The 25,604-nt window shown below is 29.0% G+C and overlaps 1 protein-coding gene across 1 annotated transcript in view; it reads left to right on the top strand.

The window, feature by feature from the left end:
• Nucleotides 1-22,774, top strand: part of LOC107437050 (BLOC-2 complex member HPS3) — a 31,039-nt gene extending 8,265 nt beyond the window's left edge. The window contains exons 4-21 of the mRNA XM_087150991.1: nucleotides 34-164; nucleotides 888-960; nucleotides 3,011-3,174; nucleotides 4,235-4,334; nucleotides 5,484-5,576; nucleotides 5,659-5,755; nucleotides 5,853-5,898; nucleotides 7,404-7,512; nucleotides 9,396-9,470; nucleotides 10,934-11,032; nucleotides 12,710-12,779; nucleotides 13,070-13,101; nucleotides 13,985-14,068; nucleotides 15,436-15,502; nucleotides 17,057-17,166; nucleotides 18,064-18,270; nucleotides 19,400-19,490; nucleotides 22,389-22,774. Of these exons, the coding sequence (XP_087007117.1) occupies nucleotides 34-164; nucleotides 888-960; nucleotides 3,011-3,174; nucleotides 4,235-4,334; nucleotides 5,484-5,576; nucleotides 5,659-5,755; nucleotides 5,853-5,898; nucleotides 7,404-7,512; nucleotides 9,396-9,470; nucleotides 10,934-11,032; nucleotides 12,710-12,779; nucleotides 13,070-13,101; nucleotides 13,985-14,068; nucleotides 15,436-15,502; nucleotides 17,057-17,166; nucleotides 18,064-18,270; nucleotides 19,400-19,490; nucleotides 22,389-22,570 (1,830 nt within the window). The 3' untranslated portion in view covers nucleotides 22,571-22,774. The remainder of the gene's footprint in view (nucleotides 1-33; nucleotides 165-887; nucleotides 961-3,010; nucleotides 3,175-4,234; nucleotides 4,335-5,483; nucleotides 5,577-5,658; nucleotides 5,756-5,852; nucleotides 5,899-7,403; nucleotides 7,513-9,395; nucleotides 9,471-10,933; nucleotides 11,033-12,709; nucleotides 12,780-13,069; nucleotides 13,102-13,984; nucleotides 14,069-15,435; nucleotides 15,503-17,056; nucleotides 17,167-18,063; nucleotides 18,271-19,399; nucleotides 19,491-22,388) is intronic.
• Nucleotides 22,775-25,604: the final 2,830 nt, after the last annotated feature.

Genomic DNA, 25,604 nt, shown 5'->3' with positions numbered 1-25,604 from the left:
ATATGCAAGTAATAATTTTAGTTTTTATTTCAGATAGTTCCAAAATATGACAGCGAAGTATGTCTTCTTGGATTGCGTCCATTTCTTGGTGTTGATCACTTGGTTAAATCTGACAACCATTTAGTTTTGGTTTCTTCCTTAGAAGATTCTGTTTCAAATTCTGAGTATGTTGGTTGGATTATGTAATTTTTTTTCCTGATAATATTCATTGCAGTTTTTTTTCTTCATTAAATTACAATATAGGCTCAAAAGTTTTTCAATTGCATATTTAGTAAAAGTTTAAATATATTTATGTTTAAAGATATAAATATTTTCTAAGCATAATATTTACAGGGTTGCCAAATTGCGCCAAGCTGCTCAGAAAATTTCTGCACCCGCCTGCTCCAAACCGCTGTTTTCCGTAATTAAAGATATTGAAAACCCATTTGGAAATTAACAGAACACCGTTAGCAGGGCGGTACAATACCCTTTTAGAACTAACTTTGGATTGATGATTTATTAATTTCAGTATGATTTTGTTGGTGGTGGTAAATAAGTTTATTTAAAATGGGAGTTTTCTTTTGTTTCAAATATTATTGGGACGTTTTTTTAAATTCATATTTATCTAAATATGATATAAGCCTATGAAAATTAGTTCTGAACAGTATTTCTTTGCTGTGTCTCTATTATATCTTTTTTGCTTAAAATTGCATTTTTTTTCTCCAGAAATTTGTTTTAATTTTGATTCTAAAAGGAAAATAAGAACATTTAAATCTAAATTAGAATATTTAAATCTAAATTATAAGTTTTAAAATATTAAATACGTTCAAGCTAAAAGCGAAATATTTTGTGCATAAAATTCTTCTGTATGATCTGAACTCGAAGTTTGACTCATATTTTAATTTTAGCACTGAAGGGGGCAACAGGTCAACTTTATATTCTTTAAAAGAGCCATCACCTTCTCAGGTATTCATGGACCTGGTAAGTTTTCCTGTTACTTTCTGTGTTGAATAATGAATTCTTTAATGGCAAAGTCATAAGTTCTCTAAAACATCAATGCCTTAATATTAGATGCCAACAAATCAGCTGGAAAAAAAGTTTTGCCTTAAAACTTTTAATTTTATTTCAATAACTCAAAAAAAATTTTAAGTTCAACATTTCCTTAGATGGTCTCAGTATAAAAAGTTATAACATCATTTATTTCAAGATTATTTATTTATGCCATATTTAATGGTATTGACCTGCAATGTTGTTCCCTTCTGAATAATATTTGTCTCGTAGTGATCGTAAAAACATGGTTCCCAGTTGAACACCAAAGTCTAGCATCACTGGCTGCGGCCAGTAAGCAGGTGGATGACTACTTTGATCAGCCTGTGTAGGGAACGCGGGTGCACTCCTCATTAAACTGTTCTACCGTAAAACGCTTGATTTCAAGCTCAGGTCCTTGGGTTACCAAAGCGAGGGTGCCATCACCTCTGCAGAGGATCAAAATTTCGATGGCATGTCTTCGGATCATCCTCAGGGTTGTTTACCAATCCGTCGCCAATAGCCCATTGTGCAGCTCTTATGCGATATAGGTTAAATACCTACCTGAATAACTTTCTTTGATTTATTACATTTTTAATTTTGTTTAATATGCATATGCAAAGGTTTAAAACAAAAAGAGATGTTCTTGCATAATGATAAAAAGTAATGGTATAATATGATTTTATTATGTTCCATTTTATGATAAGCATATTTAATTATCTTTTTACAATTATTTACAAACAAAAAAGTTAATTTTATTTTTATCAGTGCTTGAAATCAATTTTTAGAAATTTATCACCTGTAAAATTATGATATAGTTTTAGGATTATAACTAATGAGGATGATGGGCTCTACTTGGTTAAATTGCTTAGTAATTCATGAAAAGGGATTTGAAAAGATACATATGGTGTATTATCAAATGAAATAAAACTATGTTGGGTACATTTAACTGAGAATGACTAATGAATCCAGAAAACAGTGTATTTTCAACCTATGTAAGTGTATATTCAAGTGAGGATCTGATTTATGCACCTAATGAGTTTGGGTACCTAAATCAGTTTCTAATTTATGTACCCAAGATGATATCCGAAAATCTTACTTTGTTGTTGAAGAGCTAAACTTCTATTAATTAGTCTATAAGATGCATTTATTCAAATTAAATTAATCTTAGAGTGCAATAGCATTGACATGGATATACAATATAAGTGTAGATGGGAAGCACTATTTTATGATTATTTAAATTCACTGTAGTAAATAATTTTGTAAAATTGTAATAAAAATTTCTATGGAAAGAAAATCAGTTAGTATATTCAAAGTGATATTATTTTATGTAATTATTATTGATAAGTAATTATTCTAATATATAATTAATTTTTATTTAATTATTATTGATAAGTAATTATTCTAATATATAACTAATTTTTATGCAATTATTATTATTGATAATTGAGGATTATAACAAATGTGGACGATGGGCTCTACTTGGTTAAATAGCTTAGTAATTCATGAAAAGGGATTTAAAAAGGTACATATGGTGTATTATCTAATGAAATATAACTATTTTGGGTACATTTAACTGAAAATGACTAATAAATGCAGAAAACAGTGTATTTTCAACTTATATGAGTGTATTCAAGTGAGGGTCTGATTTATGTACCTAATGAGTTTGGGTGCCTAAATCAGTTTCTGATTTACGTACCCAAATCAGTTTCTAATTTGTAAGATGATATTTGAAAATCTTACCTTGTTGTTGAAGTGCTAAGTTTTTGTATCTTAATCTGTAAGATGTGTTCAATCAAATTAAATTAATCTTACTAGAGTGAAATAACATTCACATGGAAATAGGATATAAGTGTAGTGTGAAGCACTATTTTATGATTATTTAAACTAACTGCATGAAATAATCTTGTAAAGAAAATAATTTAGCATAGTCAAAGTGATATTATTTTGTGTAATTATTATTGATAACGAATAAAATTATTTTTGTAATTCTTATTTTAATCAGCTAGAGGTTGCAGAATGTCAAAAAGTTTCTAGTCCTTTCACTTATCACGACCTCCTGAGCGAGGCTCACATGATTTTGAGGGCACAATGTTTCTTGGGCCCAAATAAAGAAATGGAGGTCCTGCTTAAGAAATCCTGCCTCTTACTGGCTGATTATTATATTTGGTAAGATTGATTTCTGTTTAAGGTGTATAGAAAAAGAACTCAATGAATTTTTACTCAATGAAATAAAAAGCTATTTATTGAAACAGATTGGATAATTAAATTTGTCCATGCATTATATTTTTTAAACTTACCTTTACATTGCTGGTGTTATGTAATGAAAGTTCATTATATCAATAAATATATTGAACTAAAAATATCTTTTGAAAAGATGCTTATTATTCGATCAAAAAACAATTGCAATCAAAAACATATAAGTGGAATAAAAACTGCTTTAACATACACTGTTAAATTTTAAACCCAATCAAGTGATTTATTACATTATTTAATTACAGTTACTTAATTATCAAGTGATTTATTACTTTATTTAATTATATTATTTAATTACAGTTTTTTAATTACATTGTTTTAAAAAGCATTATGTAAAGTTGCAAAATCTTACATAATGTAAAATTTAAAAAAAAAAAAAAAGTTCAAACTATCGTAGGTTTAAGATTTTGCATTAACTAAAATTTTCCTGAAAACCCCCCCTTTTAAGTCCTACACCATATTGTTTGGGGCACAAAAACTGAGTTTGTCCCCTGGCAGAGTTAACCTGACTACGCCTCTGTGTATCACTGGCAGTTTGGGATTGTTATCAGAAAAATTTCGACTTGCGCACTTCTAATATACATACTTATATTATTTTAGAATATTTTATCGAGCAAGTTAGTTTAATGTTTGTGGTAATCTTAGATATTATTGATAATTTAATGTATAATTGTTTCCTTTGTCAATAGCAAATTCTTGTATTGAATTAAACTGCCAACCAATCGCTACACAAATTTATAAAGTCTGATTTCTAGAAGGTTTTTGTCTTTTAACTAATCAAAGCATTTACTGTAACAATGATTACACATTACTTGTGTGTTTCAATTTGAATTTTTTATCTGGAGTAAAGAATAGTTTGTTTTAATTGTAAGCAGAAACTGCTAATTTTAAATTTAGTTAATTAGTTTTTGATATAACTTTTTAGAACTGTACGGTACAAACGAAAAAATTAAGTAAAAACTTTTTATTGTAGTTCTGATGCCTCCCTCAAGCTAAATGCTGTTCCTTATTACCATTTGTCTCAACTTTCTACAGAACTTGTCCTCAAGAGGATCTTAGAGTTTCGTCTTCAAGTAAGCATCCATCTATTATAATGTGAAAAGTCAAGACCATGAAAATTATTTATATATATATATATATATATATATATATATACGCTGCTTGAGAATTGCTAAGGAATAGTTACATTTTTCGAAATAATTTATAATAGAGGTTAATTGATAAAACGAAACTAAGTACATATTTAATTGAGTTGTAGTTATTTAGTGTAACTCTGAAGACAAATTTATTCTTCCGTGCAATCTTAATTACCATAATTTAGTGGAGAAACGCGACCCTGGTGTATAGACTGCTCCCTCAAAAATCTGCTTAAGAACAGCTTTTCACTGTACACGTCCCGCCGAATTTTACTATACTAATGCAGGTATTCATAACAGACAACACATGTTCTAAATATGCATATGTATATAATTTAAGTATTTGAATAAAAGCCAATAGAAGGATAAGGAATATACAAAAAATAGAAACAATCCTAGTTTATAAAATGGATTTGAATAACTTTCTATGTAAAATTAAGAAATTTCTAATTTTAATTTGAAGTAACCATTAAAATATGAATAAAATAATTAATATATCAAAAAATAATTTAAATAAGTATTAAAATTGTTAAAAACGGAACTGAAACGATCTTGCTTTCAAAACAGCAATCCAAAATCTTATTTTAGAAAAAAAAAGTCCTAAAAAATTTTTTCAAAGAAAAACTAAAGAATAATTTATTTAGATTTTGTATCTCCACGAAATTACGGTACTTGATTTGTTTCATTTTTGTACAAAATGCTCTAAAGAATAGAAAGAAAAAATCGTCCAAATTGTTGAAAAGACTTAAATTATTGTAATGTTCTTCTCAAAAAGAATTAAGTAATTAGGGGTTAATTTAGTTGAGACGTAGTAAATATTATATAAACTTGTTTTTGATGATTTTGGACATCTGTCTTCAAAGATGATCAAATTACAAACCCTTTTCCCATTCTTATGCACTCTTTTAACGGCCTCCTACTAATAGTTGAAACAGAGCTTTATTTGATAAATGTAAAAAAATATCTGATCTAAATAATATATATTTTTTTAAATCTTGATTTTTTTCTAATGCTTCTTTATAAGATTATGTATGTAGATGATTGGTATTGATTTTATTACTCAAATATTACTTTTCTCTCTTGCAGCCCAAGTATGGCAATATTTTAAAGCCATTGATCGCCTATGTGAATTCCAAAATATTCAGTGAAAGTAAAAATGTGTCTTTCCCTTTACCCCAAGTACGTGACATTTTCTCACATTCATTGTAACAGTGTGTGTGATTCTTTTTCTAATGGGTGTTGGATATGTTTTTAATTTAAGGCAGTTGCTGACCCTATTTTGTCTGCTTATGCTGATGAGTCACCTGAAATGCTGTGGAAAATAGTATTATGCTCCGATTTTACCGGTTACAAACTTGGTAATGAAATTTTTTTATTGCATTTATGTTTCAAAATGCCTTTATTATGTTACATTTTAATATACTTTTTTCCTTTTTTTTTAAAAAAATAATAAAGATAAAGCAATTTTGCTGTTGAAGCGAAGATTGACTAATAAGAAACAGTGAGTAGATTCTTTTTTTAATACAAGTTTAGCAAATCCAAGTTTATTTAATAAAATTTAATATATCTTATTAAAATGTAAGAGCAGTTAAAATGTAAAAGCAGTAATGAGGGCTATGCAGAATTATGGAAAGAGCAAGCATTTACAAAATACATTGCATTAGTATTTCCTATTGCATTTTTCAAATCAAAATAGAATAATTGAATTCTTTAATAAAGAAATATGATTCCCTAATAACCATTTTCAACCTTTATAGCAGTTCTTTTAAATTTTCATTTTTTGAAATATTTTTTTTATAACCTTCGTTGAACAGCCGACCCAAAATTTTGAATTTACGACTACTAATGTTCAACTCCGTAACCTTGTAATTTTGAACCAATCCAGAGGAGAATGAAACTCCTGGATCAGTACCCCCAGTGGTGTGATTTGTTATGGGAACATGGAGGACTTTGTGACTCGACAGATTTAACATGCATCAGTCATAATTTACTACACGGGGAGTCTTCAGCTGGCGGGAATCGAGCCCAAGACCTCTTGGATATGGACCCAGTGCCCTACCAACCAGGTTATCCTGGCCACAAATTTTCATTTTGAAGTAAACCATAATTCGGCTTATTTTTTTCTTTCTCAGCTTATGTTTTTACTCCAAAAAGAAATTCATGACTAGAATAGATATAGCACAAGATGACTGCAAATTTGACTGTCGGACATGAAACCTAATTTAAGATTATTAATGATAAAGCGATGAAAAATCTTCACTCTAAGTAAATAATTTAAGTATTGTCTTTTATAGGTTATATCGTTCACTATTTCTTTAATCAACTTTATTTATGAAGTAGGGGTTCCACAAAAAGTAGGTTAATCATTTAGGATTTCATAGCCGAGGGTTTCATATGTATTCATAACACTTTCAGTCTAGTTTATATCCTGCCTAGGCACTTTTCCACCTGTTTAGTTAATTGACTTCATACATAATACACATAGTTTAATAAATTTATAATTTAATTTATTGAAGTTGTAGTTTAATATTTTTATCATTAAAATTTTTTTATTAAAGATTTAATGTTATTTTACATTTAAATAGATGCTTAAAATCTGTGTAAGGATCTGGAATACATGTTAAAACTATTATTATTATAAACAATTGTTTAATTAAAGTAATAAACCAATGTTACAATAAAGTTCGATTAAGTTGTACAAATGTGTTTTTTAAATTATATTTTAAATTTGTTCTTTTTACCTAAAATTAATAATTTTATTTGGTTTTGTTGATGTTTGGAAAATTTATTCTAATTTTCCAGCCCGATCAGCAATTGTCATTGCTTAATGTAATATTAAATGTATGGAAAATCATGTTGCAATAATATTCTGTGTGTAATATTTAGTGAAATTGCTTAAGTGAAAATTGATATTATAAAAACTCACTTTATATTGTTTTTTAGATTTAGAAACAACAATTTGATTCAGTTATGTTAAACTTTCAAAAATTCCTCTTAATTTTTCAGTCCTCTCAGTCCAATTAGTAATGCTGCTGATACTGTTGCTCTTGTGTATTTACTTCTTCTCAAAGGCACCACAGAAGCTGCAGAAAATGTGATTTTATCTGTTTCAAAGGTATTGGACATTTTGCTCTTAGTTACCAGAACATCAAGTGTGATTATATTGATTTCAAAGATGTGGTGGCTTAAAATACATAAAATGTAATACTATCTTTTGAAAAGATATTGAACGTTTTGCACTTAGTAACCAGGGCATCAAATGTGATTATTTTTGTTTCAAAGATGTGGTGGCTTTAATATACATGACTATTTTAATTCTATATTTACAAAGATAAGTGTCTTTACATAGATAAGAATCTTATTCCATTTTTACATTTATGTAAGTAAAAAAAATGAAACATTTTGATCTTACCAATTCTGCGATTCTCCATCTACCTTTCTTAAATATTTGGCTTAGTCTGACATTAACTGAGATTAGCCACAGTTTGTTTTCTGATTATTTGTTTGACTTGAAAGTGTATGTCAAAAATAACGGTCTTGCCAGGTGTGAAAATTTCAATATGATGCTAAAAAGTTTGGCACAAACTAACAAAACACAGTCTTTCATTAAAAATCACTATATAAAAATAGAGAAAGTAGAGAAATAAATTTTAGATCTCTCAATTTGTTAAAATTTTTATTTGAAGCTAGAGGATAAGTTTTAAATTCAATATTTAAATTAATATCTACTCAGAAAATATTTTTTTTCGTATTAATTATGTGCAAATTGCAATGCAAATTTAAGAATTTGTTTACATTTTCATATTAAATGACAATTATCTAAGTGGGATATTCAAATATTACTCTAGCTATGTTAGCTAGCTCTGTTCAAATATTACTCTAGTTAAACATTCATTTACATAAATTAATGTATAAGTAACATTCTGCTTGAAAATTAAACCTAAAAATGTAAAATTCTTATACATTCTGTCTAACATTATATCCCCCTTTTACTGAACATGGTGCGTAGCGTTTTTAAAAAGTGGTTAAAAGTGCTTATTTTCCATTTTCGTTTTTTGAAAGCCTTTAAAGGGGCTTTTTTATATCAGGTGTTTTCAAAAAGTGCTTGATTTTCCCTTTTCGAAAATAAGATTTTTTTCTTTACCATGTTGATTTTCACCATGTATTATGCAAAAGCGTACTTTTCATACTTTTCTTTTTACATTGTTCTTTTCAAAATTTTTACAGTTCATTCAATGACAATCCATTTTGCTGACTGTCGGCCCATGCTATATAGCTACCCCCTTTTAATAAAGCTCCAATTATTTTGCATGTTTGATGTAATGTTTCCGAGTCCGCATGTGCGTCTACTGAGCTGGGCTCGATGAGATTCTTGCACTCTCATGTGCAACTCAGCTGCATTTTGCAAGATATTCTCAATTTCAAGCTTCATTTTCCAACCTCTGATATTGAACTAAAAAATCTCTTGATAATTTTATAATGGCTAATTATAATCAAGAGAAGAGTTCTTTGTCAGAAACTAGTTACTTTATCATGATCATGTAAAGTATTTGAAAATTATTTTGCATTTTGTTAATGTATATAGTGCTTAGAAATATTTCTTGACTGCTTAAAAAGTACTTAAAATTTGCTTATTTTTTATTGAAAGATTTGGCTACTCACCTTGCTAAAGTTTTTTAAAATATTATTTAGTTTATTTACTAAAGTTTAGAGATTTGAGAGAAAGCTAATTGAGATAGTAAAAACTTGTTGAACCACTTGAAAAAAAATCTTCTCAATGAAATTCCATCATAAATATGAACTTATTTTGTAACTACTCAAACCTATAATATATATCCGGTAGTAACCAGTTTCAAAAAATTGAGTTGAAAAGTAATAGCCTTTATTTTGATGACTGATTATTCATAATTGGTTTGTTTTACATTTTTTAAGCTGATTTCGGCTACTTTTGAAATGATTATTTACTTTTATCAACAGTTTATTTTATTATTTATTCAGACTGATCTGTTGAGCATCATTACAAACATTCCTGACAAACTTTGGTCTGGCATGAGTTTGACTTCTTTTGGCAAAGTAAGTATTCGTTAAAAAATTAATTCACTTGTTGTTTTTATTCTCTATCTTATAGTATTATTTTTTTCTCTTCAAATGAATAAATAAATTTTTCTGTGTAGTGACTTTCAATGTTTTTCGTTCTGTTATAAAATATTTAATTGTATTCATAAAATTGTAGTAAATAATAAATTTTGTGTGTGCTGCATTGCAAAGTTATAAGTCTTTCTAAAGTATTCACTTTCACTAACCAGACATGTGATTCTTCTGCTAATTCGCGGGATTCCGTGAATCTTAGACTGTTAATTTGCGGATTTCCAGGAATCAATACTTTATATTCCGACAAAATTTTTTCAGAGTTCCGCTAATCTAACATTTAAATTTCGTTTTTAGGCAAAATCTTGTTAACGAGATATTAATTCCCCCTTATCAGCACTCTTTCTTTCCTCCTAAGGTTTCATTCATGCACAATAATTTCATTCATGCACATCTTTTTTATGTAGATTTGTTAGAGAAAAACGTAACTTCAGATAAACTTCAAGAACTGGGTAAAAAAAAAAAATCCACAATAAATTTAGTTGAGCCATGATGTCTCAGGGGATAGAGCTTTGGCCTTCCAATGAGGTGAACCAGTTTCGAATCCCAGTAATAGCTGGTCAATACAAAAAATGCACCCGGCTTGCACCGACCTCAGTGCTGACGTAAAATATTCTCAGTAGACGAATCCTGGGTTAGAGTCCCCTTGCCGTCAGGCTAACCATGGAGGTTTTGGTTGTTGTCCTCTCCATGTAATGCAAATGTTGGTTAGTTTAATCAAAAAGTCCCGCACAAAGGGAAAATTCTCCCAATACCTGATCCAGGAGTTCCCTTGTCTTCTGGATTGGGTTCAAAATTACAAGGGTACAGAGTTGAACATTAGTAGTCATAAACCCAAAAAATTCACTTACATTTTATTTTAATCTCAAATTGTACATTTATTTTAATTATCACCTTTTTTACTAATTTATGAATACAAGTTATGATTAAAATTTTTTTTCGTAAAAAAACTAATTTAAAACATGCTATTGAAAAATTTTAAGGACATTATTTTTCATTTGAAGGATATATTTAATGTGTTTTAGAGGTTTTTTTGTGTGCATTATTTAAGGATATTTTTAAGAATTTATAGGTTATTAACATCCCAGCCCTGGTGATTACATTTTAAGAGGGAATTAAATGTGTAATGAAAGTAAAATAATTATACTTGACGTAAGCAGTGCTATCAAGTGGTAAATTCGTAAACACTGTATTAAAAGATAATAGTAAAATACGTTTATTTTACTTCGTAATTAAATTTTTTTACAACAGTTCATATTAAGTCTTTTTCTCTTAACTGTCTTTCTTATTTGTTTTCATGCATTTTGTATCCCTGGCTATAAATGTCTTTATTATTTATTCTTCAGCATTATAATTACCACTTATTTAAAAATTGTGTTATATTTTAGTTTATGAAACAGACGAGACCAGATGCGTTTGTTGATTTACTTATCAGCTACGTTGACAAGAAAATGTATAGTCTTTCTGACGTTATTCAATTTTTACAGGTAAAATTTATGTTTATTATTACATATAAAATTTGGCTGTTGTTTGTTTCAAGAGTAATAAAGATTGTATGGTATTAAATCAAGTATGCCAAAATTATAAAATTTCAAATTTTGTTATTTGCTAATTATATCAGATATTACAGACAATCTTTTTGGCTATCAAATTGGATGATAACTGATTTTGCTAAAAAAAAAGAGGTTAAACCTTATTTTATGATAATGTCGCCAATCAGTTGTAGGCAAGATGTTAAAAATTATTACCTTTGTTTAAGTTAAAAGAATTTTTTTTCTTCTATTTTTTTCAATTTGTAGATATGCAAAGATTTATTTTAACATTATTATCTGCAGGTTCTTTTATTTATGTAAGTCAATTTTATTTACAAATTCATTATCTTATTTTACTTCTTTTCAACTACTACACAGAAATCATCTGAAAGTTTTATTTTTTGAACTATAAATTATTAGTTATCTGGCGTTCTTACTGATAACTCAAGCAAGAAACAAATGATTAAGTTTAATATAAAAAAAGATTCTAAATATATTGATTTAGATTTTTAGCAAGTTTGTATTTTTAATTGTGAAAAAAGTATAGAAATGTACAAATTGTAAGTTTTTTACTATTAAAAAATGCATTAAAAAAAATATTGAAACTAAAACTTTAGCGACAGTTGAAAATTTCTTCAAAAACTGAAGCTCCTGAACTTTAGAATTTCAGTTTATAAAAAAATATTGCTAATTCTTTTAATTGTTTGTTATTATAATGTAAAAATTTTTTTATAAAATATTTGATTTTATTTAATCTTAATAACTAATCAAACTTAGACTTTTTCGTTCTTCTTTCATGAAAAAAGTACCACTCTATTAAACTACTGTATTTTAATTATTTTTTGTGAAAAATATGCATTCTTATTATCTGGAAATTCTACTTCTCTGGTAGAAATCTATTTTTAAAAATTCTTTGTCTTAAAAATTTTAGTGTATGTTAAATTTATAAGTGTCAAACTAATTGTAACATAGTTGTACCTGCCAAGTCTCCTGTTTTTTTTTGGAAAATTCCTGTATTTTACCACAATCTCCTGTTTACCCATTCATTCTCAAATTTCTTGTATTTGTTGAAATTTTAAAAAAATTAATAAATGAAAAATTGCAATAAAATATCTGCTGATGACAAAAATACTTCTCTTATTCCTCAACAGGATAGTTCTATAGCTAGCTCTGCAGTATGTTGAGGGTTAATAGTTTAAGTAATTATAAATAGTGGTTTAAAAAAATATTTTTTACATTAAGATTTATATACATATTTTTTACTTCGCTAAATGTTAGTGCTTATATTATTTCCAATTTTGAATTTATCTTTTTGACTTACATGATTATGTATGATGTATCAAAACTTATAGTCTAAAAAATGTCGCTTATAAAATCTCCGTTATTTTATTTTCCCCATGTTGGCAGGTATGCATAGTCGTAATTAAAAATATACAATTTATTTAGACTATTTTGTAGTTTTTAATTCATCTTAAATTAGTTAACTTTCAATTTTGACTTTTAAAATAAATTTCAAATGTCAGTTAAGTTTTTTTTATTGAAACTTTATAATAATTATGTGCAAAAGATTATCACATTTTAATTTTATGAAATTAAATAATTTGTATTATTTCAAAAATATCTTAATTTTAGTCTGAGTCCCCAAATACAGATCTGCATTGTGTTCCACTTTTGAGAGAATTTCTGGAAGAAATACTAAAAGGTGAACAATTTTTCTTTTTTATATAAAATATTCGATTTTATTTAATCTTAATAACTAATCAAACTTAGACTTTTTTTTCTTCTTTCATGAAAAAAGTAACACTCGATTAAACTACTGCATTTTAATTATTTTTTGTGAAAAATATGCATTCTTATTATCTGGAAATTCTACTTCTCTGGTAGAAATCTATTTTTAAAAATTCTTTGTCTTTAAAATTTTAGTGTATGTTTTAATTTTATCTTTTAATTTTATTTTTTTCAAAAATAATTTTGTTTTCAATTATCTTTCAGATAAATCAATGAAAAATGATTCCCCTGCAATGGTAAGAAAATTTTTGATTTGCTCTTATGTTGTTTTGTATTTTTAATTTGATTTATTTTCAAATGAGCAGTGTCTCAATTCAGAAGCATGCAGAGGCATAAAAATGCTCAAAGCAAATTCTTCGATTTGATGCCTTTGTAATAAGAGTGTCATTATGTAAATAATAAAAATGAAATTGAATAAATTTAAATTCATTAGAAATATAATTAGGAATTGAATGAAAAAATTTTTTTTTAAATTGAAAGAAAAACATTGGAATTATACATATTCCTGAAAAGTCAAATCCCTATTTTTTCATTTTCATGTAAATGTAAACTGAAATTATTCTTTTGTAAAAATATTTAATTTGTAATGAAATATTCTTAATTTTTTATATGTGAAAAATATTTTAATGATTTTAAATTTCAATATTAAACTTGTTTGAAAGATAGATTTTATAAAATATTTTAAGTTAGTTTATATTTAAAAGTTAGATTATTTAAATCAAGTATTTACCTAATGAAAAATCTAACTTTCTGATAAAAACAATCCTAGTGTGTAAACTAGTACCAGATCTTATGCATTTAGTTCTCCACTGGTTGTTCTCTCCCTGCAAGCCACTGTATTTAAGTCGGAGCTTTTCGAACTATGGGTTACAGTTTTTTGGATCGTAGAAAAATGTGTAACATTGTGAGAAACATGCTGTAACATTAAAAAAACAATTATGTAAAAAATAATAAATTAATAACAGGTAATTAGGATAATATCAAAATTTTATATTAAAATGAAAAATATTAAATTTTTAATGTTAAATTTTAATATTAAATTTTAAATTGATGATTGAACAAAATTATAATTGTAATTTGGATAAAAATTTTTTTTTTTGTTCTATATTTTTTATGTAGGCACTTTTGGTAAAACTTTATCTGAAGCAGTTACTAGACTCAAATGGAAAGACCGACTCTGGAACAAACTCTCCTTCTATAATAGTAAGTGTCTCTAGCATATACCATTCTTTTTTTTTTTTTTTTATTGTTTATGAGTATGATGGTTTCTGCTTAAGCTTAATTAAACACATAAAAATTCAATTTTACTCCATGTTTGCACTTATTTATGCAATATTTAAAGTCAAATCAAGATAAATTTTATTTTTTAATAGGTTAAAATAGTAGTAAGAAAAAATTAAAAAAATAACAAACAATTAGTGTGTTAAAATATTTTTAGCTTTATTTTTAAACAAATCGCATCCGTAATATTTCTTACAAAAGTAAAATTTTCTTCGCAGCTGGCAAAAAAAGCTTGGATGGAATAGTTGTCGGTACCGTTAAATTGCCTCATTGTTAAAATAAGTTCTCGCATAATTGAATAATTTTCATCTTTTGTGAACGCGGAAGTAGAATCACTCGAAGACGCTAATTTATAATTCTCTAGGTTAGTTGAAGCTTCAAATTCGGTTTCACATTCATCCTCAGTTAATGAGTCAGAGATGGAATTTTTAAGTGTTTCCAAATCGTTTAAATTGGAAAAAATCTTTTTACATAATTCCGCAGCAGTACCGGTACACTCCATTCCTAAACTATTGCAAACTATGATTAATTGCGCTGAATTTAATTCTTGTAATACTTTATCTTTTCTTTTAACTATATCCATTTGAGGGGGAAATCCCGAAAAAACACGTAATTTTTTCCTTGAATTTCTATCATATTCTTCATCAAAAATGCATTTGAATAGTAATTTCACGGTAGATGAATGTGCAGTTTTAAGAAAGTTTTTTATAATCGGTATTTCATTCAAAGTAATCATGATGACAATTTATAAATTCAAAATAGAAGATATCTGAACAAACTCACCGGTTTGTTGTCGTCCTTCTTTTTCACTTCAAATAATCAGCTCTCTTTTGCTGATATTTAATACGGTTATTATTATTATTTTTTTAGAAGATAATTTCGTTATCGATAAATATCCAATTCGAAACATCGCTTTAGGTTTACAGTCTAGGGGAGGGTTAAGGAGGCCGTGCCCCCATTTGTTAGTATGGAGTGGTAAATAAATACATGTACTTGATAACTAAATATTTAATATAACAAAAGTAAATTAGTTAGGACAAAAACAACAAATATGGAATATAGCGAACAGAGAAGAACGTCTCTTTTCCTCCAACATCAACATCGTACATTACATCTCGTTACTTATACATCGTAATAATCTCGTTACCAGATCGTCATTGTCTTTTCGTTTATAACAATATAGTCTGGTGATCAGTTATCGCCATCTAGCGGCGTTTATGGTTATGTTCAATTCCATGGCCTTAACATATATATATATATATATGTTAATTTGATTCTGAATTTTTTAGGTCTGCACTTTTTCACATTTCTTCACAGCAAGATCATCATGGCTAAATGAAATGCCTCCATTTAATGGTTAGTCCACAGTTGTTACTCATTTGTGATTAATTCAATTTTTATAATTGAAAATGTGTGCTCTTAACTTTATTTGATTAATCAAGAATTGAAATAGCAGTATTTATGGTTTATAGAAACAAACCAAAAAAAATTTTAATTTTATTGTGAAGTGTTTGATTTAAAATTAATAATTAGAATAAAAATGTATACTATATCCTAATTTAACGCATAGATATTGACATAGTTTCGTAAGACCCCGACTCCTATAAGTTTTAATTATAGGGAAATTTAAGGCTTTGAAATTTCTATTTGTTTTGGTTATCTCCTAAGCAAAACATAAATAAATAAATAAATTATTTAAAAACCTCAATTAAAAATTTTTTTTCAATGATAATTAAATGAGTTTATTTATACAGTTAACATATATTTTTACAAAATGTTTGTTACTATTACATATTATTTTTGTGAGAAAGCTTTATTCATGACTATTCATTATTTTTTCCCTTTCTATTTTGTATAAAACTTTCTTTTTTCATGTATAGATAAATTATTTGATGACTTTTTAATTAATTTGAATGTAATCTACGTTTACATGCGGATATACGTTTACATCGTTTATTTAAACCTGCCTACGAACATACGTTTGATTGTTAATCATTATATAAAAACATATAGAAGATTACTTCACTGTATGGTTAAATTGTTGTTGTTGTTGCTGTTCCTTTACGTCGCACTAGAGCTGCACAATGGGCTATTGGCGACGGTCTGGGAAACATCCCTGAGGATGATCCGAAGACATGCCATCACAATTTTGATCCTCTGCAGAGGGGATGGCACCCCCGCTTCGGTAGCCCGACGACCTGCACGCGAAGTCGAGCACTTTACGGTAGAACAGTTTAACGAGGACCAATACCGCACACCCTCGGTTCCTACGCAGGCTGATCCAAGTGGTCACCCACCCGCGCACTGACCGTAGCCAGTGATGCTTGACTTGTCATTAATAGAATTCTTAAATTGTCATTAAGAGAATATAAATTAAATGTTTCATTTTGTATTGTAATCTTAATTTAAAAACTTAAATCTAATAAACAAAATTTTAAAGAAATAGCTCCCAATCTTTTCTTGCTTAAACGATCTGGCGATTTGAATAACGATCTTTGTTCTTACAAACTTGCAGAAAATTTGGAAATGATGAAGAACTTCAATTAATGTTACTTACTCAAAGGTGTCCAGAACCAATATCTTCTTCCCACCGCTATTCTTGTTCGATATAATTGTATTGAAGTCAATTTTTTGTTTTCCCAACAGTTTTGAAAATTTGTTGTGGCACTCCTCCAGGAATCTATAATCTGCTTATTCAAGCACGAAAACTAAACATATTTAGAAGGAAAATGTAAAACAATTGTTCGTGAAAATGTAGGCACATATTTACAGTATAACAAGTTTTTGGTAACTTGGAAAAAACTGTGGAATAAGCAGGTTTAATGTCACATCATTTTTCCTGTCACTTTTGTTGTGAATGTAATGTTTATTGCAAATTTTGTGACAAACCTGTGTTTTCTGAACATTTAGGAAAAATTTCCCGAACTTGTGCACTTTCTTCGCCTCTGGATGGGATGAAGAATGCAGAAAATAAGTCCTGCAGCTGCTGGAACTGCAATGAAAATTTACTGAGATTGCAGGTGTGTTCCCTCCCGTTCTCATTACATTAGTTTTTATTTCTTTTCTACAATTTCCTGTCATGCATTTTAACTAGGTTACATTTCTCCGGTTTTCATGCAAAACATAACTTTCATCTCTAATTTTTGCAGTGTGTTATGAAATGTACTTTGCTAAACCTTCTCCCAAGCAAATTTTTTTTTACTACATAAAATATTTGAGCCGTTATGGCTCAGGGGATAAAGCGTTTGCCTTCCAATGAGGTGAGCCGGGTTCAAATTCCAGTAATGGCTGGTCAATAAGAATTCCGCATTTGGCTTGCACCGACCACAGTGCTGAAATAAAATATCCTCAGTGGTAGACAGATCATGGGTTAAAGTCCCCTTCTGTCAGGCTAACTGTGGGAGGTTTTCCTCTACTTATAACACAAATGAGGGTTTAGTTTCATCAGTCTTCCACGAAGGTAAATTTCTCCCAATACTTAATCCAGGAGTTCCCTTGTCTTCTGGAATAAGTTCAAAATTACATGGCTACGGAGTCGAACATTATTCGTCGTAAACCCAAATAACTGGGGCCGCTGTTCAACAACGGTTATGAAATAAAATATATATAATATTTGACTTATTATCTACCAAAAAGTAAGTTTCATTTCCTATCAAATCGAAATATATATTTAGGAAGAAATATTACGGCTTATCGCAAAAATCTAACGTTTGGAAGTTTTTTTTGTAATTTTCTTGGAAAACCTGAAAAGTCAGGGAATTCTATTTTTAAAATTGAGTGAGAAGCTCGTATTATATAATCTGCTTATATTTTTTCTATTTTTTTTTGTTCTGTATTTTTTCTAGTTATTTTATGCTATATATTTTAAAAAAAAAATTAATTATGTGACTTATTTTATGATCACTGCCTGCTTACAGTCCTTGTTGTCATACATTGGCCCTGTAGAGGAAATCAAAGGAATGGTTTTGGAGTTCCTGTACTCAGCTGGAAATAAAAACCTCAATTGGTTAAGCCTTGAGGTAATGTGCTCAAGTGAGGCGCAGGCCATAAAGATGCTGATAGGAATGGTGCCAAGAGCACTCCTTCCCTTTGCCAAAGAAATCTTCAAAGCAGATAAAAAGAAGGTAGCAATGTTCTTTCTATTACTAGCTTGATACCTGAACTCTGTACAAGATAAAAAAAATAATAAATAAACCAGTATTAACGCTGCAAAAACATGTACAAAACTGCAAGACCACTAAAAAGGATATGCCAAAAAAAAAAGAAAAAAAAAAGACTCAAGCCAGTAGTTAGGTCATAGAATAGAAGTTAACTAGAAAGAAAATAAAATAAATAACTAAACCCGTATTTACACTATAAAAACATGTATAAAACTAAAGAGGGTGTGTAAAAAAACAAACAAACTTGAACGAAGTAATTACGTCATAGAATAGAAGTTAATTTCTTTTTGTCTACCACTAAATTATAAAGCATTTTATAATGTATTTTTTCTTAAGTAAGAACACCCCTAGCCTAATTTTACTTCTTTTTTTAATATAAATTATTTTTGATTTAAAATTATTTTATTTTTAGCAGCATGCTTTAAAAGCGTAACTGTGAACAAAACATACTCGTAATTGCTGGTAATTTATGAAATACTAATTTAGTGATCCACTCATCACATGCTACTCATGTTGATCCTTGACCCTACTTTAAATAACAAGAAAAATAAATAAATAAATATTATTAAAGAAGGTGCAATGAAGCTCAGTTTTGTTTAAACGGAACCGGTCGATAGCAAGCATCACATATTTGACACACATCACATTTTAAAACATGAAATATTTAGAAAAAAAAACACAATCATCAATAGTTTAATTTATAACAATACCTAATGTGAAACCAATGAGAAAAATTCATTTTTGAACGTTCCTGCTTATGGACCAATTAATTTTAGGATCAAAGACTAAAATTTAGTATGTATACTATGCATTTGTATGTATTCTACTAGCATAAGTTTCTGATTTATGCTTATAGATATAAACAATATGGTGTTCCAACCTGAATGCAGATTATACACTTTTTTGTGTAATTCAGTAATGTTATTAATAATTGTAGCTAAGTTCAACCAATCTATGAATATAAAAATTACTTGATATGTTTTAATATACCTTTCTATCTATTGCTTTTCAAAGTGACCAATACATTTCAGTAGCATGCATTTGAAAATAATCTGTCAAATCTTTAAATCTGTTTTTATTATAATTATTACAGTGGTCCTTGTTGTTTTCCTTGTTAAATGAACACATAAATGCTCTTCCTGAAGATCATCCTAATGCTGAAACATACGCAAAAACATTCCAAGGTAATCTCACACTCTTTAATTATTTAAACTGATGTATGAGAGTAGCGAAAAGAGAAACTAATAATTCTATATAACTTTAGATCTATTGATTTGGACTTAAACATACTCGATACAAATGGAGAAATTTTGCATATATATATACAGTGGTACCTCGAGATACGAGTGCCCTAACATACGAGTTATTTGAGATACGAGCTGTCGAGCGAGCGAAGTTTTGTTTTGAGATACGAGTGACATTTGAGATACGAGGAACGGCCAGTCAAGTCCTTCTCATCCTCGACAATGCTCCTGCTCACCCACCGAACCTCGAACATGACATCCTCGAAGAGTTCAAGTTTATAAAGGTTCTCTATCTACCACCACTCCTATCCTACAGCCCATGGATCAGCAGAAGATTTCTAATTTTAAAAAGCTGTACACTAAGCACCTGTTCCGGCGCTGCTTTGAGGTGACAGAAAACAGAAACCTCACCCTTCGAGAGTACTGGGAGGACAACTTTAACATCGTGATATGCCTCAGAATTATTGATCAGGCCTGGCTGAGCGTTGCAACGAGGACCTTGACCTCTGCATGGAAGAAGCTGTGGCTAGAGTGAGTCTGTAGCCGAAAATTGTGCTGTGGCCTGAGTCTATAGCTTCAAAGGATTCGAACCCAAAGTGCCAGTGGAGGAGGATATTGGGTCTCTGGGAAAATCCATGGACCTGGTGATGGGTGAGAGAGACGTGAACGAGCTCATCGAGGAGCACTCTCAGGAACTGACGACAGAGGAATTACTAGAGTTACCGTAGCAGCAGCATTCGGTGGTTCTGCAAGAAATTGGTTTCGAGGAAGAGCCAGAGGTGGAGGAGGTTATCTCTACAAGTGAGATAAAAGTGTTCTTGGGAATGTGGGCAAGAATTTCACAGTTCGTGCAAGGAAACATCCCGAAAAAGTTGCATCTGGTCGTGCATCGGAGCTTTTTCTCGACACTCGCCTAACTCATTTCTGCAGCATTCTGAGAAGGAGGAAGAAACAAACCTCCCTGGACAATTTTTTTTAAATCCAGCTAAAAAAAGCAAACACCGGTGAAGAGAAAAGCAGTGACTAAAATTAAGCATACAGTAGCATTTAAGATGTGTGCAAGTTGCATTTAAGTGACCAAAATACAAATATCTATGTACACTTTATAAAACCCATATTTTTTTTTTTTTTTTTTTTTTTTTTGGCTTTACATTTTTTTTTATTATGTTTTTAAACAATATTTGTCATTTATGAATACATTTTTCTTATTCAAAAAACGTAACAAAAACAATTGGGGGTAGCATTTTTGGGGCTGGAACGGATTAATGGCTTTTCAATTAATTTCAATGGGGAAAATTGCTTTGAGATACGAGCAAATTGACATACGAGCAAGGTTACGGAACGAATTAAACTCGTATCTCGAGGTATCACTGTATATATATACAGTACAGAACCCGTTATCCGGAAATCAGAAAACCGGAAAACCAAAAAACCAGAACGAAATTCGATAAATTTTCTCGCCATTTTTTAAAAAAAAAGTTTTTTCCTCATAAGATTTTACGATTTTTCTTTCTTTTTTTAAAGATGTTTACCTTACCATCATTTTGGAAATAATCATTAGTGTATTACTTCATCGTTTTTTCTTATTTTTAAGATCATTTCAAAATTTTTTTTTTTAGTAGGGTTTAACAGTAAAAAAAACGGTTTTTTGTAGCGATTCAGAAAACCGGAAAAATCAGTTATCCGGAATAGCGATGGTCCCGACCGTTCCGGATAATCGGTTCCCTACTGTATATATATATATGTATATATATATATATATATATATATATATATATATATATATATATATATATATATATATATATATATATATATATATATATATATATATATATATATATATATATATACACACACACACAGTGTTTTCACTACAGCACGAGAATCTCACCTATTTTTTTTATTTTCTCGAAATTAAAAACGATTAGCGCGAGAAGTTCGCACACTCTATTAATCAATTTCAAAATGCACGAATTTTGTAAAAAATTTCGTCTTTTGCCATGTTGAATAAAATCGGTCTCACTTTTCTTCCTTGATCTTTCATTATTTGAACATCGGTCCTTGTTATCTAGCTTCCCTATTTATCAGTATTGTTCAGAACCGGTGCGAACAGCAGAGCACCCCTTCCCCCTGAACCTTGGAACCCCTTTCAGAACACATTTCTCTGCAACCACGTGTTCACCATAGGTAAGGTTTCTTCATGTAAGATGTTTAAATTTTTATGCATGAATGTAAGATGGACCTTGTTAAGGCGACATCTTCTACTCCGTAGCGGGCAAATGAAAATGAAACAAATGTCGGTAGAAACTGTCAAAACGAAACAAATACGGATATTTTTCAGCCAAATAAATATAATAGCCGATGAAAAAGTAGATATAGAACATTTTCCATATGATGATGCGGCAAAAATATTCAATTAGAAGATGTGAAAAATGTATTATAATTAAAGAAATTATTTTTTTCCAAGTCTATTCGTGTTTTTTTAATTTTTAGAAATCTCACTTAACTTTTTGAAATCTCACCCTGTTTTTGAGAAAGGGGAAGAAATTCTCTCCCATTTTTTTTTCTATAATGAATACACTAATATATATATATATATATATATATATATATATATATATATATATATATATATATATATATATATATATATATATATATATATATATATATATATATATATATATATAAGCATCACTGTTTTGAGTATTAAACTTTGTGTTATCTATGTAAGGTTTTTTGATCTTAAAAATTCAATTTCAAGTATACTTCACTTCCTACACTATTTATTATTATTTAAAATCTATGTATTTGTATATATATTTAAATTTGTAGCTGTGCTCGCCCACCTGGCCGAAACTTTATCTGTTGAGGAAATACTTAGATTGTTACCACAAGAATCAAATCCAGTGTTCTTGCCACATGTGAAGCGCTGCGTAGAAAGGCATCAGGCCGACCTGCTGAGGAACAAGATTGTCTCTTTAGGACAAGAAATCAAACTGATGATGCATAGCTGATTCTGAAAAAAGGAAACGTCCAATTATTATTATATAGAGAGAGTATGTTGACCACTTGTGCATTACTTTAATTGGTAAACTTAACTAGGTGGCCACCTTATAAAGAAGAATTATTTTTTTATCATTTTTAAATTATGTTATTTTTATATACATGATTCATACTTTCCAACTTTTTCGGGTTATCCAAAAAAATTCATGGACTTTTGTTTGATTTTACAAATTTTCAGATAAACGCCAACTTTTAATAGGATTGTGTGTGTGGAATGTGTAGAAACATTTCACATTTTGATTTAGAAAAGAAAACTCCTAAGATGATCTTTTGATAGATTACTTCCGACCTCAAAATACATATTTAATTGTACTGTGTCCCTAGGATTTAACATAATTAAATTATTTTCTGTTTGAAGCATTGTGTCGTCTATTTTTACTTAAAAAAAATAATTATTTTTATTGTAAAATAATAATTTATTATAAGTCTGACACTGCTGCTTTTTAAAACATTACATTTGCTTTTTTATCTATTTCCATCTCTTATTTCGCTTTTTCTTTATAAAATGAAGTGAAATATGACTAGAAACAGTCTAAATATTCTTATTAGTTAATTTACAATAATATTGCACCTTAGTAACATAATAAAATCTGCTTAACTATGCTGTTCTGTACTTAAAGTTATTTATATTAAAACATAAAATTCATCAATGAAGTTTTTTTTATATATTTTTTATTTTATTTATTTATTTATTTGAGGTAAGCAACTCAGTTTTAATTTTTTGAGAAACAATGTAATTTCATTTAGAACATTACTCAGGCCCATGTTCAGACACCGTTCTTCAGTACATGCTTTTTTATTTTATATTTTATAACCGTAGTTGAACAGCCTACCAAATTTAGGGTTTACGGCTACTAATGTTCAACTCCGTAGCCTTGTATTATTGAACCCTATCCAGAAGACATGGAAACTCCTGGATCAAGTAGTGGGAGAAATTTGCCTTTGTGGAGGACTTTTTGATGGAACTGACCTGCATTTGCATTATGTGGAGAAGAAAACCACGAAAGCCTTCCACGGTTAGCTTGACGGCAAAGGGACTCTAATCCATGATCCATTTACTACAGAGGATGTTTTATGCCAGCACTGTGGTCAGTTCGATCGGAGTTCGAATTGACCAGCTGTCACTGGGATTGAAACCTGGTCGCCTCATTGGGTGGCAAGCGCTCTATCCCCTGAGCCACCATGACTCTGAGTACATGCTTATACTAGGTTAGCACGAATGTTTGCTAAAGGGTTGCCTTATGCATTCAGATGTTTAGTACCAAACCTTGCTAATACAAAGGCCTAGTTAATTTTCAGTCATTATAATCATTAAATTAAATTTAAGTTCAACTTTAAAAAATTAAGTTTAACATCAAACATTTTATGTCCAAACTTAATTTATGTTTTATCAGAGTTTTTTGAAGAAATTTATGTTCATGGAACTGTCCAGTTGTGAAAACAGGAACAATTAACTAATCTAAACTAAGAGGGAAAAAAAGAATAAAATGTAAAGAATTTCATCTAGTTATTTTCTACAGAATATGCAGCTATAAATTTGACAATTTTGCATGTGCTACTTTCATTTTTGTAAGCTGAATATCTCTTAAAATAATAATGCTAATTGTAAAACAACATTATTTATACATTTGGCTTTAGATATTGGTTTAAAGAAAATAAGGAAAATGAAATTTATGAAAAGCACTGTTTGGATAAAATGCAGTATAAAATGGATCTATATTGAAATGTAATTAAATACAAAAATTTATTGATGCATAATCAATAGGAATTATTTTCTTTGCTTAAAGAAAATATGTAAAATATTACCTATTCAATGTTTGTTGGGTCATTCTGCATTTACCATTTGGTACACTTCGTGAAAAAAGCTACTTAAAGCAACACATTAAAACAATTTTTATTCAATAAAAACAATATATTCTACAAGCTAAAAATATTTTCTCCACATTTTTCTTAATTTTTTAAAAATTAAAGTTATACCAAAACATTAAAAATTTCAAAAAAAAAAAAAAAAAAACAACAGAAAAAAAATACTTGCTAAGTTGTTATAATTTTTATTATTTGTCATTTTTAATAATGGCAGGCACTGAACTTTCGTTCTTCGCCTTAGAAGATGCCGGAAGTGTTGCTCATTTATCGTTACCCAGTGGGCACCTGTGAACCAAAATCACGGAGGCGAGCAACATTACCCACGCCACACCGCCACAAATACCCGTTCATAGGGTGGGCCACATTCATACATTCACACATCAGAAGACAGCAGAGAGAGAGAAACATCCATGCCCAGAGCGGGATTCGAATCCCGCTCCCATTGGCTTCGCAGTCAGGCACGGTAACCACTCGGCCACCTGGCCGGCAAGTTGTTACAATAAATTTAGTCCAATTATTTTTTCACAATCTCGTATTAAAGAAACCTGTTGAAATGGAATTTTTGGACCGATTATTGCTCTCTTGAATATTTAAATAAGTATTTCTAATATACAATTAAGTGAGCCTCATTTAAAAATATCAGTTTAAAACATTTCTTTTGTTCTAAAATGTTTAGTTTATTTTTATTTAGAACTCCCTTTTTAAATTAATAAAAAAAAAATCTTGTAACTAACTTTGGTGAATTAAATGCTTATTCCTATTCAAAATTATGAGTAAACATAATACATAACATTTCAAGTTCATTTAATGTCAGTCATAACTAGAAAATATTGCAGTCTTTCTATTTCAATGACTGTAAAAATTCCTAAGATTCCCTATGTGTAAAATGTTTAGTACATTATGCAACAATTATCATGAAGTTTATATATTTTTTTTTTGTGAAATCCACTGAATTTTTTTCGTTTTATGTCAGCTATGAATAGATTTTATTATACGCTAAATACGATACTCATATTCTGAAGTAACAAAATAAATATTGTGTTATTAAATTTCAAACAACTGAGATGCTAAATTGTACATTTTTATACGTACCTAAGTATGTGCGTATTATGTACTGAA

The sequence above is a fragment of the Parasteatoda tepidariorum genome, chromosome 9, assembly GCF_982258835.1.
Source record: "Parasteatoda tepidariorum strain Cologne lab strain chromosome 9, Ptep-v5.0, whole genome shotgun sequence".
NCBI lineage: Eukaryota > Metazoa > Arthropoda > Arachnida > Araneae > Theridiidae > Parasteatoda > Parasteatoda tepidariorum.
The sequence above is the reverse complement of the archived record's forward strand: the minus strand, read 5'-3'. Positions and strand labels throughout refer to the sequence as shown.